This window comes from Amblyomma maculatum, chromosome 1, assembly GCF_055883805.1.
Source record: "Amblyomma maculatum isolate TAMU_Amacu chromosome 1, ASM5588380v1, whole genome shotgun sequence".
NCBI lineage: Eukaryota > Metazoa > Arthropoda > Arachnida > Ixodida > Ixodidae > Amblyomma > Amblyomma maculatum.
Window position 1 is genome coordinate 375,315,406 of NC_139344.1, and position 14,060 is coordinate 375,329,465.

Sequence of the window (14,060 nt, forward strand, 5' to 3'; positions counted from 1 at the left end):
CTATCTTTGATAACAAAATCATCATCATCATCATCATCATGAGCCTGACGGCGTCCATAAACAAAAAAAGGCATCTAACATATTTTTCTGTACTTAATCCATTCGCCTGCCAGCTGTGGCGTTCTAGCTAATGCCCGAAAACTTTATAATGTCATCCACCAACATAAGTTGATATCAACCCCTCCTGCGTTTTAATTTTCTTAGAATCGAATCTGTCACCGTATATGAACAATGGGCGGCTATCTGGTGGTGACGCAAAAACTCAAAAGGGGTGCAAACTAGGCTCAGCTTGGTTCGAGATACCAAGTCAAGCACTCCATTCTTCAATGTGCAGTCTTCCGAAATCATGTGCGGAGCTCTCCTAGTAAACAACAGCGCAAGAGACACGGGGAACTAATAAACAAGTTCAGATTTGGATAGACTTTAAATTCCGATTATTGTATTATCCGCTTTAGTAGCAGCGGCGTTCGACAGACGCGAAACGTCTAAGCCACTGAGCCTCGATTCATTCTCCTCTCCGAGTGCTGGTGTTGCGTAAGCGCTCTAAATAGAGGCAGAAGAAGCTGAGGCACGCGTGCTACCCTTTCCTCTGCCGTGCTCGCGAGGCGTGCTCGAGCCGAGATTCTGAGAAACAGCCGTGATTTCCCGACAGTAGGTGGCTTCTGGGACCCGTTCTCAATCAGCAGCTCTGCTTTGAACAGTCTTCCGTCTCCGGCCCTTGCAACAGCAGAAACACTAGCGGCAGTCCTCTTTCTCAGACTTCCGCCTGAGCCCGCGAGCACCATGACCAGCGACCCGTCCACATCACCAGGTACCATGACCAGAGACCCGCCTGGATCACCTGACGGGGTGCCAGGATCAAACAGACCTCCTGCATCGCCCCCCATGCTTGGATCGCCGACACCGCACGGATCTCCTGGAAGATCTTCATCGCCCAGGCGAGCCAAGCACAAACCTCACCCGATGAGTCCTAAGGTACTCTCGACGGGAGACTGGGGACAGAAGCGTCTTTGTCGGTGCTTTAGACTTTTCTTAACACAGCTAGTTCGGCGTCGGTGCCTTAACGCTTATGTAGTTTAGTCCTGACCTCTGAGACTTCCCTTGCTTAACTCGAGCAAGTTGCACAGAGGAAAATCAGCTGATAGCTCCGCTACATGCGCCGATCTTACAAAAGTTTACAAAAAACACTTCCTTAGGATGAAACATGTGCTGGCTATTGTCATTCAGAAAGGATATTATCCAATAATGGATCTTGACTCTTATCATTTAAATTTCTTCAAGGATGCCATAATTCGCATACCTAAACGCTCAGGCCGCTTCTAATTGTAAGAGGTGTAATAATAATTTTACTGAGTGATGGAAATAATGACGCCGAGCGCACATTTCTTCACCTCTTGTACACCTTACGAAAGACATTCATGCAGTTCGAAACAGCGTTTCATGATAATGCGTGATTTTTAGGACCCAGTTGCAACTTAATCTAATATTGGTGCACCTTCTGATCGTTAAAGAATCACCAAACATTTTTTTATCGCGATTATGGAGCTACGGAAGTAAATTGTGGATTTCAGCACAGGCTGATGTAATCCGGTTATAACTGGCAACCTAAAGTAATACTTGACAGTCTGGGGAACGAAGGTCCGTATAAACGTACGCAGAGGAGAATTAATTTGTTGTAAGCATGTACCAATATAGTACCAGGTTCGAATCGCAAACGATACTCTAACCCAAACGTTAAGCTTTTATATTCTAGTGAAGACCAAAAAAATACGAGTGCAACCAATAACCGCTTTTGCAACTAAAATGCTTGCGTCGATACAAGTTTCTTGAAGCTGATTTCGGAAGCCAGCCTGTAAAGCTAGTCACTTCCAAACGGTAAGCATAACTACTCGGTGAAAGTGCTAAGAATTTTACCCCATCAATTGTTTACTTAAAACTGTTATATCGAGCTATTTTCAGCGTGTGCTTAGGACAAGTAGAGAGCTGCGGCTGAATAAACATAGGCCAAGCAGTGATCGCGGATCTGTTTTATGAGGAATAAATGATTAGAAGAATTGGACACTCGCATGTCGGGGACAAGAGGTTATGTCGGGGGAGAAATTTGCAAAAGAGCTGCTTGCTGCATGTTCGGGCCAAAAGAGCTGGAATATAAGATAGGGATTAAAAGGCTTGGATATGGATTTGTTCATGAGGAAAGGTCTAATGAAAGGCTAATGGTCTAATGAAAGGCTCGATGAGGCAAGACAGCAGCCCGTTTGGTCCGCACTGGTATTTACATACATGCCAGGCACGCGATAAATGCGCGCTAAAATTCGTGCATCCGCAATGCATCACCCCATGGCTGTAACATGCATTATTGAATTCAAATTTGCGTCGCGGTTCATCTATGAAACGTAGAACCCGCCCCGCTTTATCGGCTGCACACAGTTTTAGGGCGGCTATTTCGAAAAGCATTACTTGTTCTGTTAACACTAAAACTCACTACAATGAATCCTGCCTGCTTGAATTACTTTTACTTGAACGCAGTGGATCATGGACCAGCGCAAGCGTCGCCGCAAACATGAAAAGCGAAGAGATCCCAAAGATTCTCCTGGTGCGGACAATGAAGGAGCCAAGGTAAGCATCACCGATGGAAACTGTTCAGTCTGTTGGCTTTGCTCGTGGCTTGTAAACACTTGAACGGCTTCCCTAGCTACATTGAATTGAGACGATTTGCCTTAGTAGCGGGCTTTACTTACACATTTCTCTGTGTACGTCTTATTCTTCGTCCGTGCATTGCTACCGTTCTATTAAATATAATCCTGGTAGATGTCGTGGGCGGATTTGAAGGAAGATGGCGCCACTGGGCACTTAAGGTCCCAGCGTTGTCAATTTGGCACGTGTGATGTTATTCCGTTTTGCCACGATGTTAATTGGCAACCACAATGAGCAACTGGATTTTGGAATGTTTGACGATTTGTTTCTTTCCGGCTGGAACTCATTTGTAAACAGACCTTCAAGCAGCCGGTCATGTTAAAAAAAACTCCCCCTGAGACCGTAGGTACACAGACTGAACACCTCAGTGTTCTAAAATGTGATCGTATTTGTGATAGTTCTTTTTCCGTGATTAAAGCAGATGCCCTCCAGGGCCATCGTATCTCCGTCACCTTGTTTCGCGTGCATTATAGAACATCTTATCATCCCTGGCGGAACCTGTAGGGAGAAGGCATGCAGGTGTTTGTATAGACCATATATGGAACCTGCTCACTCCACTGGGTATGACAAAGGTTTCCAAAATTTGCAGAGAAAGACGATATGTCGCCGAAGCCGGCTGTCCCGCACCATTGTAGATAATAGGCGAAAATGCACAAAAGCAAGCAGTGCGCAGTGTATATAGGGGAGCAATCTTGATAGAACTCCTTGCAAGGAGATTTACCCGGCCGGTTACTTTACAGGGGCGACTAAAAAGATTTACATGGTTTACGAATTAAAGTCAAAGCAGACAGCTTCGGACAACTTAAGATCGCTTGTGCAGCCACCTGAAAGAATACAAAAAAGACCTTCAACCTTTTGGAGATATTTTGATACGATTTTCAACAAATGTGGCAAAATATACGTAAAGCAAGAGGAAATGACAAGCATGCTAATGCTATCAGGGAAACTCATGCAAAAAAGAATCCTCTTCTGTCGCTACAGAAAAAAAGTATAGGCAAAGTATAATGCCCTCGCGAAATCGGAACCAAATTGCTAACGCATTCATGTTGACATCGTAGTATTGATAGCCTGTGAATAATAAATTGTCCGTCCCGGTTCTGGCCTGAATTTTTACCGCTTAGGTTAAAAAGATTTGTACCTTAATTTCCAGCGCCCGCCAGGTTTTTATACGTTTAACGCACATTCGACGTCCCATATCGTTAATTAATCCGCTAAATTATTCTGCGAAATGTTTCTATGAATACATAAAAATGTTCTGTCTTGCGGCGTTCCTGTTTTATTTTCATGTATTTTCCTGACTTACCTAGTGCTTTTTTGTAGTCTAATTATTTCTCAATTAATTGTTTATTCACTGTGTGGGCGTGACTTTCTCTGCTGTGAAATGCCGTCATATGCAGGGGCAGCCACTCGTCAAGCTGCTCTTCGAAGCAGCTTTTTAGCGGCTGCTCCTATCCTTTCCTTGTAGTAAAGGAAAATAAATTATTATTATTATTATTATTATTATTATTATTATTATTATTATTATTATTATTATTATTATTATTATTATTATTATTATTATTATTATTATTATTATTATTATTATTATTATTATTATTATTATTATTATTATTATATGAGCAAAGCTTTCGACGTTGTTACTCACTCACTACTTCTTGAAAAACTTCTACTCTCTGGCGTTGAAGTCTCACTCGTAGCCCTCCTACGCAACTATCTCCTTGATCGCTTCTGCTTTGTCAGTGTCAATGGACAGACTTCTTTCGTTTACCCTGCAACGAGTGGAGTTCCTCAAGGTTCAGTACTAGGCCCGCTTCTCTTCTCCGTTTTTATTAATGATGTTTCCTCGGCGATAAAGAACTCCTCGTTTCTTCTTTATGCTGATGATATAAAAATATTCAAGGTAATACATTCTTTTCAAGATTGCGTGTTGTTGCAATCGGACATATCTGCTTTTTCTGATTGGTGTGCGATGAATCGACTTACCCTCAATTCTTCCAAAACTAGGGTTGTGTCCTTTACTCGTAAAACACATAGCTTTCTCTACCATTATTCTGTGAATTCTGTGCTGTTGGATAGGGTCGATGAAATTAATGACCTTGGTGTACTTTTTGACCGCACCCTCAGCTTCTCCTCTCACACTAACCGCATTGCTCAGCGGGCTATGCGCACACTCGGATTCGTTTGCAGACTTTCGAGAGAGTTCCATACTCCACTTCCGTTCCTAAAACTGTACCTGTCCATATGCCTGCCGGTCTTGGAGTATGCGTCGGTTGTTTGGAATGGCACTTGCAAATCGAACTTGGACAAGGTTGACAGAGTACAAAAAAAATTTTTACGGATATTTCATTATCGCTTTCCTTGCGCAACTTCCCCCTCTCGCTCCACCAGGAGCACCCAACTGAATCTTCCTTCCCTTCACTGCCGTCGTATCAGACTTGATATCATATTTCTGTACAAACTCCTTCATGGCCACATTATGTGCCCTCAGCTCTTAGAGTACATCCTACTGCGCGTTCCGCGAAAGAGCATGAGGGAATTCAGACCATTTCAGGTTTCTCCTCTTCATTCCCACTCCCCTCTGGACAGGATGCAGTGGTTATTTAACTCTTTTTGTCCTCACCTTGACATCTTCCAAAACTCTCTCTGTTCATTTACATTGGATGTTCGTAGCGTTGTATTCTAAATAGTACTTTATCACTTAAAACTCCCACTTTCTAGCCTTAAATTGTATTTACTTCACTTTTTGCTTTTTCTCCTGTTCAATGCTGTCTGTATCGTGAACTACTTTTTATCCGTTTCTTACTTATATTTCAACTTTAAACTTTATATTCGAATCTTACTGCCCCTTGTTCAATTTTACTTCTTTATTGTATTATTCTGTATTTCTAGCCTGTGTTTTAAGTACCATGCACTTGTTGCGCCTGGAAGGGTTGTTTATTTTATGTATATTTCTATATTACTATAATCAATGTCAGTTATTTGTTTTTTTTTCTTCTATATACCGTTCTTTTTTTTTCTTTATTTCCTGGTGTGCTAAAAAATTCTCTCACTGTGTATATAAGTGATGCTACTCATTGTTTGCTTACTTTCCGTGATACTTTTCGTCTGTCATTTCATGTATTATTTATTTCTTTTGTTGTGTTCTCTCTGTGTGTGTAAACATGTTTGTGCTTTTTCATTTTTGTTTCTTTTTTTTTTTTTATTTGTGCTGCAGCACAAAGACCACATGGTTGTTCCTGCGCACATTAAATAAAGATTGATTGATTGATTGATTATTATTATATCGTGCTTATTTATGTGTTGTTTTATCTCATTATTCTGCGAGTGACAGCCTCTCCCACTACGATGGTATAACGGTCGGTTGCAATGAGAGGTATAATAATTGCCCGGGACAATGGCGTCGATGAAAGATGGGCGGCTGGTCTGCTTATTTGGAGAACTTTTTTCCAGAAGCAGTTAATCATCACCCCGCCGCAGTGGCGTAATGGTTAGGTCACCCGAGTCTGAACGCAAAATCTCGGAGTCGAATTCCGACAGCGTACGCCATACCTTTCGATAGAGGTGAGATGGAAAGGCGTTGGTATATGCTGTGCGATATCCGTGCATATTAAAGAACCCCTGGTGGTCGAACTTTGTACAACCCTGTGCTACGATCTTCCTCGTAGCAGGAGTCGCTTTAAAACGTTAAACAGACGTTAAACCAACCAAACCGTTTGATAACCACGGAGTCGACTGTAGCTAATACTGCAATTGGCGACACCGAAAACTACAACGCTGCCTGCTTCGGTGGCGCTCAATTTAAAAGCTCCATCGTGCTTTTGACATTCGCCGCACAAAAGAAAGGCAGACATTTAGAATATCACGGAAAGAACTGCACCTCATCACGGTTTCTCCAAGCCGTTCCGGTCGCGTCTGGCATAATCGACGTGTGGTATGAGACACTGCGCGGGCCGCCTTAAACGCAGGAGATAAGAATTGGTGCTTCACTGCAGCACAAATAACTATTAATCGAGAAGAAGCGTTACATTCTGTGCGCGCCACGTTAGCTACGCTACGCCAGAGAAAACGCCTCGAATGATGAATAACCGTAACCAATGTTAACGCTTCGACGTTTCTCCTTACAGACTCCCAAAGACATCAGGGCCCGAGATGGCCTTCCGTCACCCTATGCCACGCCTGTAAGCTATTGGCTTTACGCTTGCTCCGTTTACTTGCGTCTACTTGCGTCACCTGTTCCCGCTTGTTGCAGCTTGAATCCTAAGTTTCCTACTGCGCGCACTTTCACACGCTTGGCCAAATTAAAAAAAAAAAAAGAATGTACGGCAGTAATGGCTAAGACACATTAACCGAGGAAAGCGGGTTTTTGTAGTTTGCAAACATTCGCTGCTAGAGCCGGCACACGCCCATGGAATGGCCGTCCGGTAGCGAGCGTCTTTACGCCTGCGCCTGGCGGCGTTTGTGAGAGGTAACGTATAATATTTGATAAACGAGTGTGCACGTGAAATACTTTTTTTTAGCCAAATATTACGGCGTTCGTGCCGTCCATCTTTTGACATCATTGACTTCTGCAAGCTAGTTAAGTCCTGAGCCGTCAATGTGACCCAAGCTTTGTGAATTTTAATCTTTAGGATTAGATTGCTTTAATAGTTTCATTTGCTGACACCATCTGGCATCTGTGGGCTCATCTGGCGTGGGCTCATCTGGCGGGACAAAACCAATAACGCAGCTTTTTAGTACTAGTTTACTGTAAACTGAAAATTAAACTTACATACAGCAGTGTACAGTACACAATGATCACATGCATATAGATACAGCGGTGAAAGCAAAAAACAGTCCTTTCCAGTGACAGAATGCACTTGTATTCGGTATCTGCACAGCAGAAACTTATTAGTGGCTAGAAGAGAAAGATGAGAAGTGCTTCTATAGCAAAGGAGAGCAGAATAGCAGCTTCGGAAAATAGTAATTATTCTGGTGTTTACTGACGGGTTCGTGATAATTCAGGAAGCATGGAAGCGAGTGACAAGTTGAAACGACAGAAGAAAAATCTGTTTGCAACGGGCAGTGTGGTAATAACGCTCATTGCACTCGGCTGAGTACATTTTATAAATATATTGTACTAATGTCGGGTGGAAGTACGGACAAAACGATAGAGCATTTGTCCTAAGCAACTGACACATTACTGCACCAAGAAGTGAAGTAAAAGGTTCGGTGGCATGCAGGTCGGAGTTCCCATGATAGCCTTGTATGTTACTGTGAGAATCGGGTGTTTGCAAGTTTGCGATCGTGGAAAAGAAATTATATATACTCGACTGCAGGTTATAATTCTAGGTCTAACCTCTCTGGAAGGTATTACGCTTTAACGGCCTCTAGATACAACAGGCTCTGGCAAGAAAGCTATAGTTTTTTTAGCACTAAACCGACTTTCGCAGTCACCTGGCTCTTACACATACATGAACGACGTCCCTATTATATGTGCGTTATAGATAACACTGTGATCATTGCGACGGATGTTGCGGTTGCTGACAAAATAACCGCGTGGCTGTGCATGTAGGCCCACTATACTTTATAACGTAAACGAACTGAACCGGAAGGTGTTCATAGACAAAAACATTTGTTTAGTGGCTACACATACCATGGGGAGACGGTGTGGAAGTACATACATGGAAGTGTGGAAGTACATTCAGGCCTCTATGAGATTATACGGAATGAGAAGTATGCGGAGGCTGGTTAAAAATAGACTACCAATAGCGCGCAAACGTTCTCTAACAAGCAATAGGAGGTCAAAGATCCGAGAGAAGAAGAAGAGGGTAGATGAACCCGGTAGAGGAAGAATGTGGTTGGGACCTAGAACAGATCTCTTGTACATGATTTTGATTGTGTAAATTCCGTAGTCGCAGCTGCTAAACCAAGAAGCCCCGTAACATCTGTATGTCCTGTACCTCATTACCTCATTAGAGATATATACATTTTAGAGCTCCATCTTCAGTGTACCCTTATGCAGTCGTCACTTCTGTCCAAGCAAAATTTTACCCGACCTTTAAGTGTAGCTAAAGCAGTTTTCTCTCACTTCCAGGATTTGTCGAGATCAACACACGAGGCCCGCTTGCGATGCAACTTGGTGTCCATCGTTGCCATCGTCCTCGCAGTGGGATTTTTATTCGCCTTCTTTTCAATAGTTATATTGATTATATTATCCGCCCAAACATCAGGAATATGTTCGAAGCCTGCGTGCATAAGGCATGCCAAAGAGTTAAAGAGCGCCATGAACACTTCGGTCAAGCCGTGCGCCAACTTCTACAGCTTCGTATGCGGCTCTTGGAAACCCGTTGGAAAAGAGCGTTCTATGATACAGCGAATCTACGCAAAGTCGCAAGAAATCGCCATTCGGGAACTCGAGGGAGAACCCACCGATGCTCCGGTCAAGCTTGCGCCGCTGTACTTTCAAAGTTGTATGGCCAACCGCTCCGATGCTGTGGTTAAAAGTGAAATCGAGAAATTTAAGAGCCTCAAAGGTGGACTAGGTCTCAAATGGCCCGAAGAATGGCCAGAGACCGGCCAGTTCGTTAAAGACCCATTACTGATCCTGCTGAATATGACAGTGAACTGGAACATCAACATGTTTATCAAAGTGCGCGCCATGCCTGGTTATATGGGCAGACAGAAGTCGCTCTACTTCAGCCGCGGCGATTGGTACAAGTGGGCTGCCATGACGGACGAGCAGTTCGCGGCACTTGTCAAAGAGAACTGCGACTACCTGGGAGTGCCTCCACCTGATGGCCTCCTGGAGCTGAAGAAACACCTTCAAGTTGTCACCACCGGGGCTCCGGTGTACAGATCAGACACCAGGGAGGAGGAGAAGCGGACGCTGAAGGATATCGACCAGTTCACGGTATCTTGGAGAGGTCGGTGGTGGCAGTACTTGAATGACATTTATAAGCCTGAGTTCACCTGGAGTCTAGATGATATTGTGATGATTCAGCACCCTGGTATACTTGGCTACCTCGACGGCTTGCTAGAAAAGATTTCGGGAGCATCATTTCGAAGGGTACTTTCCTGGCTGTTCATCCGTATGTACCTGTGGATTGTAATGGGGAAGCCCGAGATACGTATAAAGGGCGACGCAAGTGCACTTTACACCTTCAAGAAGAGAACCTGCTTATCACATGTCGAAAGCACGTTTGGCCTGGCGGTGTCAGCAAGGCACATCTACGAGCGGTTCAGCAAGGAAATTCGCGAAAATGTATCGAAGGTTTTCATCAAGCTGAAGGAGCATATGAAGCTTAGTTTCAAACACTCCTCGTGGATCGACGACGTGGTCAAGAAAAGTGCCTACGACAAGCTGGACGGCATCTGGGAGAGCGTACTGCCAGACAATCGCTTTTTTTCAAACTACAGCCTTGCCTCGCTGTATAAGAACTTTCCAGAGATTGGAAACTCCTTCATGGACAACGTCGTTAACGTGGCCAAGGCGTTCCGGAAGACATTGGCTCGGGATGATTACGTCCGCATCTTCAGCAAGCGTCTGGGTGGAGGGAGCGTGACCAGCATCTACAGCTACTACTACAATAGCGTGTCCATGGACGTTGGGGCTCTGGAACCACCGATGCTTTACGCTGACGCGACGTTTGCCATCTTGTACGGTTCCCTGGGCGCAAGCCTTGCCGCCTCAATGGCCCAATCATTCGATGAACGCGGCATTCTTTTCAATGAGAAAGGCGAGGAGGAGCCCTGGTGGATTGCGGGACACGAAAGATACGAGGAACGCGTTAAGTGCTACCTAGAAGACGCTGCCAACAGACCCTCACATCCAGATTCGTCTCAGTCGCACGCATTCGTCCCCTTTTCTTCGCGAATTCCGGCCTTGCACGCTGCCTACCTGGCATATCGAAAAGCCGTTAAGGACGAAGGCATCGTGGAAGTGTTATCGCTGCAGGGCCTCGAAGATTACACCGACGACCAGGTGTTCTTTATGACGTACTGCCTCATGACGTGCGCCACCAATAGCAATGGCGAGGAGTGCAATGTTCCTCTACGTCACTCGCGCAAGTTCGCTTCAACATTTCGCTGCGACGTCGATGACAATATGAATCCCAGAAAGAAGTGCTTGTTCTTCGACTGAACTCGCTTCGTATCCTGTTTGTGTATATAGAGACGTTTTTGTCCTCACTCTGTAACTGCGCTTTTACCTTGTATTTTTTCTTTCTGCCTGAACTGCTTCTTTCCGCACATGGCTTCTACATGAAACCTCAGCTGCATTGACGGTTCCTGAAGGATGTACCTATACACATTATATACATTTGGGCTGGTGGCAGCTTTTTTTACCCCTAGCTATGCTTGCCCGCACAAGAGTGAGCATTTCTCTAGCTTGCTTCTGGTTTAAACATTTGGTTCTTTCGGGATCCAATGGCTCCAATGGACCTCCATGCTAAAACAGAAAAACGCTGCAGGCGAAGTTCGCAAAAGCTGCGCAGAAGTGCAAGATTTTTGACGCAATAGCAGTGTGTCTCGTGGTTATGTAATCAACAGCTGAAGTGCATGGTGTCGGAGCCTTTTTTAAATCACACCTCATAATCTTACACGATATCTAGCACTGACCAACACTGTCCTATTTGTCTTTGTTTTAATCAAAATTAAGTATGCACGTGGATTTCTGAAATCTCTATAAAGACTCTGCTCTTTGGACAATTTGGCAATATTTTTGCCCCGAAACATTTGACAATCTTTCGATAGGATCAGGACGACTTTGCCACAAAGATGCAATAGTTCCGAGACATGCTCTGCTGCCTTCAAATCGGTTCGTCTGCTCCGACTTCTTTGCCTGGTCACAGGTTTTGGAGCTGACTTCAACAGTGAAAAATATATTGTCTTTTAATGCCGCCCTGTGATATTAGGCAATATGTTACGTAAGCTACATTGTGCAGTTTTGAATTTACCGCATTCGGCATCAAGTGCATGTCTTCCTTCGAGACCGTACGTAGCAGCAAACGCGCGCATCCGATAACTGTGTTTCCTGAGGCGTCTGTTTTATGAACTGTTCATCCTGCGTTTCTACGTGTTTAGTTTTATTATTTTAATGTAGTTTATAGGTTTTTACAGAAGTTGTTGAAGATAAAGTGTACTGCTAATTCATAAGAGCAGATACCGATGTCATAAGCTGGGTGTGCAACGGAAGGTAAGAAGCAGCAATAATGTCAGTAGGTTCATTACGACTTTAGCGGAGATTCGCGATGCGCGACGAATATTGCGCGAACGAAATAAACTGAGCCACGCGTACAAGCAGGAACTGTGTTCTTGCGTTCAAGACATTATTCCACTACTCTGCATGCCACAACTTAATTTCAGAGAAGTGGATGGTATGAGTGCGGTTTCTAGAGTTGCAACGACTCCCACAATTTTGCTGAGTGACGCTGTGGACGACCGTTTGCTGCCTTTAGAGTTGTGTGGTTGGCTGGCGAGTTGTTGAGAGCATCATATTTATGAAGCCAGCTGCCTTCCATGTGGTATTTCACTGCATTGTGAAAAACTCTAAGTACAGCTCTGAGAAAGCTGCAGCAACGTTTCTAATGACCATGTGTTTACGAAACACTATGGATAAACTCCCGAACTAAGTTCTTGTCTAAATGTTCGAATTAGTATACTTGCGTGAATACCCTATAATAAACACCTCTGTTTTTTTCTATTCCTTCACAAAGAGTTTCTGCTATCTTGATGCGCTCGACAAAGGCCGAGGTACGTTGAGCATCATATATGGTTGGGGGCTGCCTGACACGAGCAATAAACAGAGCGTCTTAGTATAGTCTTGGGGTGGGGAGGGGTGTTTAAACGGACTCTCATGCACCTTCAGATGCATCACCGTCGGGTACATTCACCAGCCGCCTTTCATCGTTCGAAAACCAATACGCAACCTAAAGCAATGTACTCAATGTAACGTTAACAGAGCGTGCGTTTTTAATTGCGACAGACCATTGCGCGCTCTCTACTACAAACACAATTTACGAAGAAGCGCAGAAATAAGATGCGCAGCGACGCAGCCAATAGGAGGAGGTAGTGGTTGATGTCATATTACGTCAAGGTCATAGCTGATGTCGTATTGAGTTGTCGCTGCCTTCACCGCTCGCAGGAATGATACAGTTGTCCCGCCTTCCCTTATTTCAGGACCGTTACCAACGCAGCTCAAAGTGCGATGCTTCAAGTATATTCTAGAAGTTTTCCTTTCTGTTTATGTCTTGACACTCTCGGCCCGTCCTAAACTTGCACCGAGCCTTAAGTTGTTTTTTTCTTGTAGTGCATCTGGGCTACGTAAAAAATATACATGACGTCATAAATTAAAAAACAGCTGTGCATAACGCGAATATGAATCTTTCTACCCTGTCTCAATGTTTTCCTTTATTAGAACTGCTTCATTTTACAATTTGTTTTTTTCGCCAGTGTCAAGCCCATGCTGCTTTCAACTTTAATTGGATTAAGCTCGCGGTGGCTTAGTTCGGTGCAGGCTCCCTTAACATTTTTTTTTTCTGTTATCTTGTGAGAGCCACAAACAAGGGAACTGTGGCATGGGTTGTGGCTGTGGGCAAAGCAAGTTGGCTTTAATTACTTCCGACGGACTGAAGAACTATAACAGTTATATCCTATAAATTCAGTTCCTATGCTTTGAGGCTATGCTAAAGACAAATTACGCAGATGTGGTCTTCTCGTCTTTTCCGTTGCGTCCTGGAGATCGAAGCAGCATTGCTAGATTTGACAGATCTGACAAAATTTTCTTTTAGGTACACTGCCCCATGTAGGGCTTGCTTTCATCAGCTGTATATTTGTTAAAACAATTCAAATTCAAAGGGACAGGTTCAACCGGGTAAAAAAATAAAAACAAACAGCTCACATTGGCCTGTCATCATGGGAATATGCATCGTAGCATTCAGATGGGGCCATTTTCCCCCAATTTTCACCCGCAGTGGAAACAACAAGTCGTTATTCTGTTCTTTTGCGCTTAAATTACTTTGACCCATTAGCATTTGCGTCTTGAAAGATAGATATTTACGAGGCATGCTAAGGGTCTTAATAGATCAGAAGACTACGTGTCTCTTTTGAAGGCTACAAACAGTGCCATTTATTATTCCAGCTGCGCTTCAGATTATTAGGGCCCACTTCTTTTCGGCGTAGGACAAATTTTGCTGCGAAATACCACACTTATACGACGTGGTATGGCCTTGTCAAAAAAATAGCAGTACTGACATAATAAATCAGCTGACGTGAAATTCCGATCTTTCAAATGTAGGGTCCTACAACTTTTTGTTCCTCCTCATTGGTTGTACGTCAGTGAGTTAAGCGGTGACTGTGGCGAGAAAGTTCGCTTGAACACGACCTAATGC

The 14,060-nt window shown here is 43.9% G+C and overlaps 1 protein-coding gene and 1 long non-coding RNA gene across 2 annotated transcripts in view; one reads left to right on the forward strand and one right to left on the reverse strand.

Annotated features, from left to right (window-relative positions):
- Positions 1 to 14,060, reverse strand: part of LOC146208280 (uncharacterized) — a 389,535-nt gene that overhangs the window by 335,424 nt on the left and 40,051 nt on the right. The window lies entirely within an intron of this gene.
- On the forward strand, positions 766 to 10,957 carry LOC146208281 (neprilysin-1-like). The gene is made up of 4 exons (XM_084578288.1): positions 766 to 975; positions 2,527 to 2,616; positions 6,819 to 6,872; positions 8,768 to 10,957. Exons 1-4 carry the CDS (start codon positions 784 to 786, stop codon positions 10,811 to 10,813), a joined length of 2,382 nt encoding a protein of 793 aa, XP_084434414.1. The 5' UTR covers positions 766 to 783; the 3' UTR covers positions 10,814 to 10,957.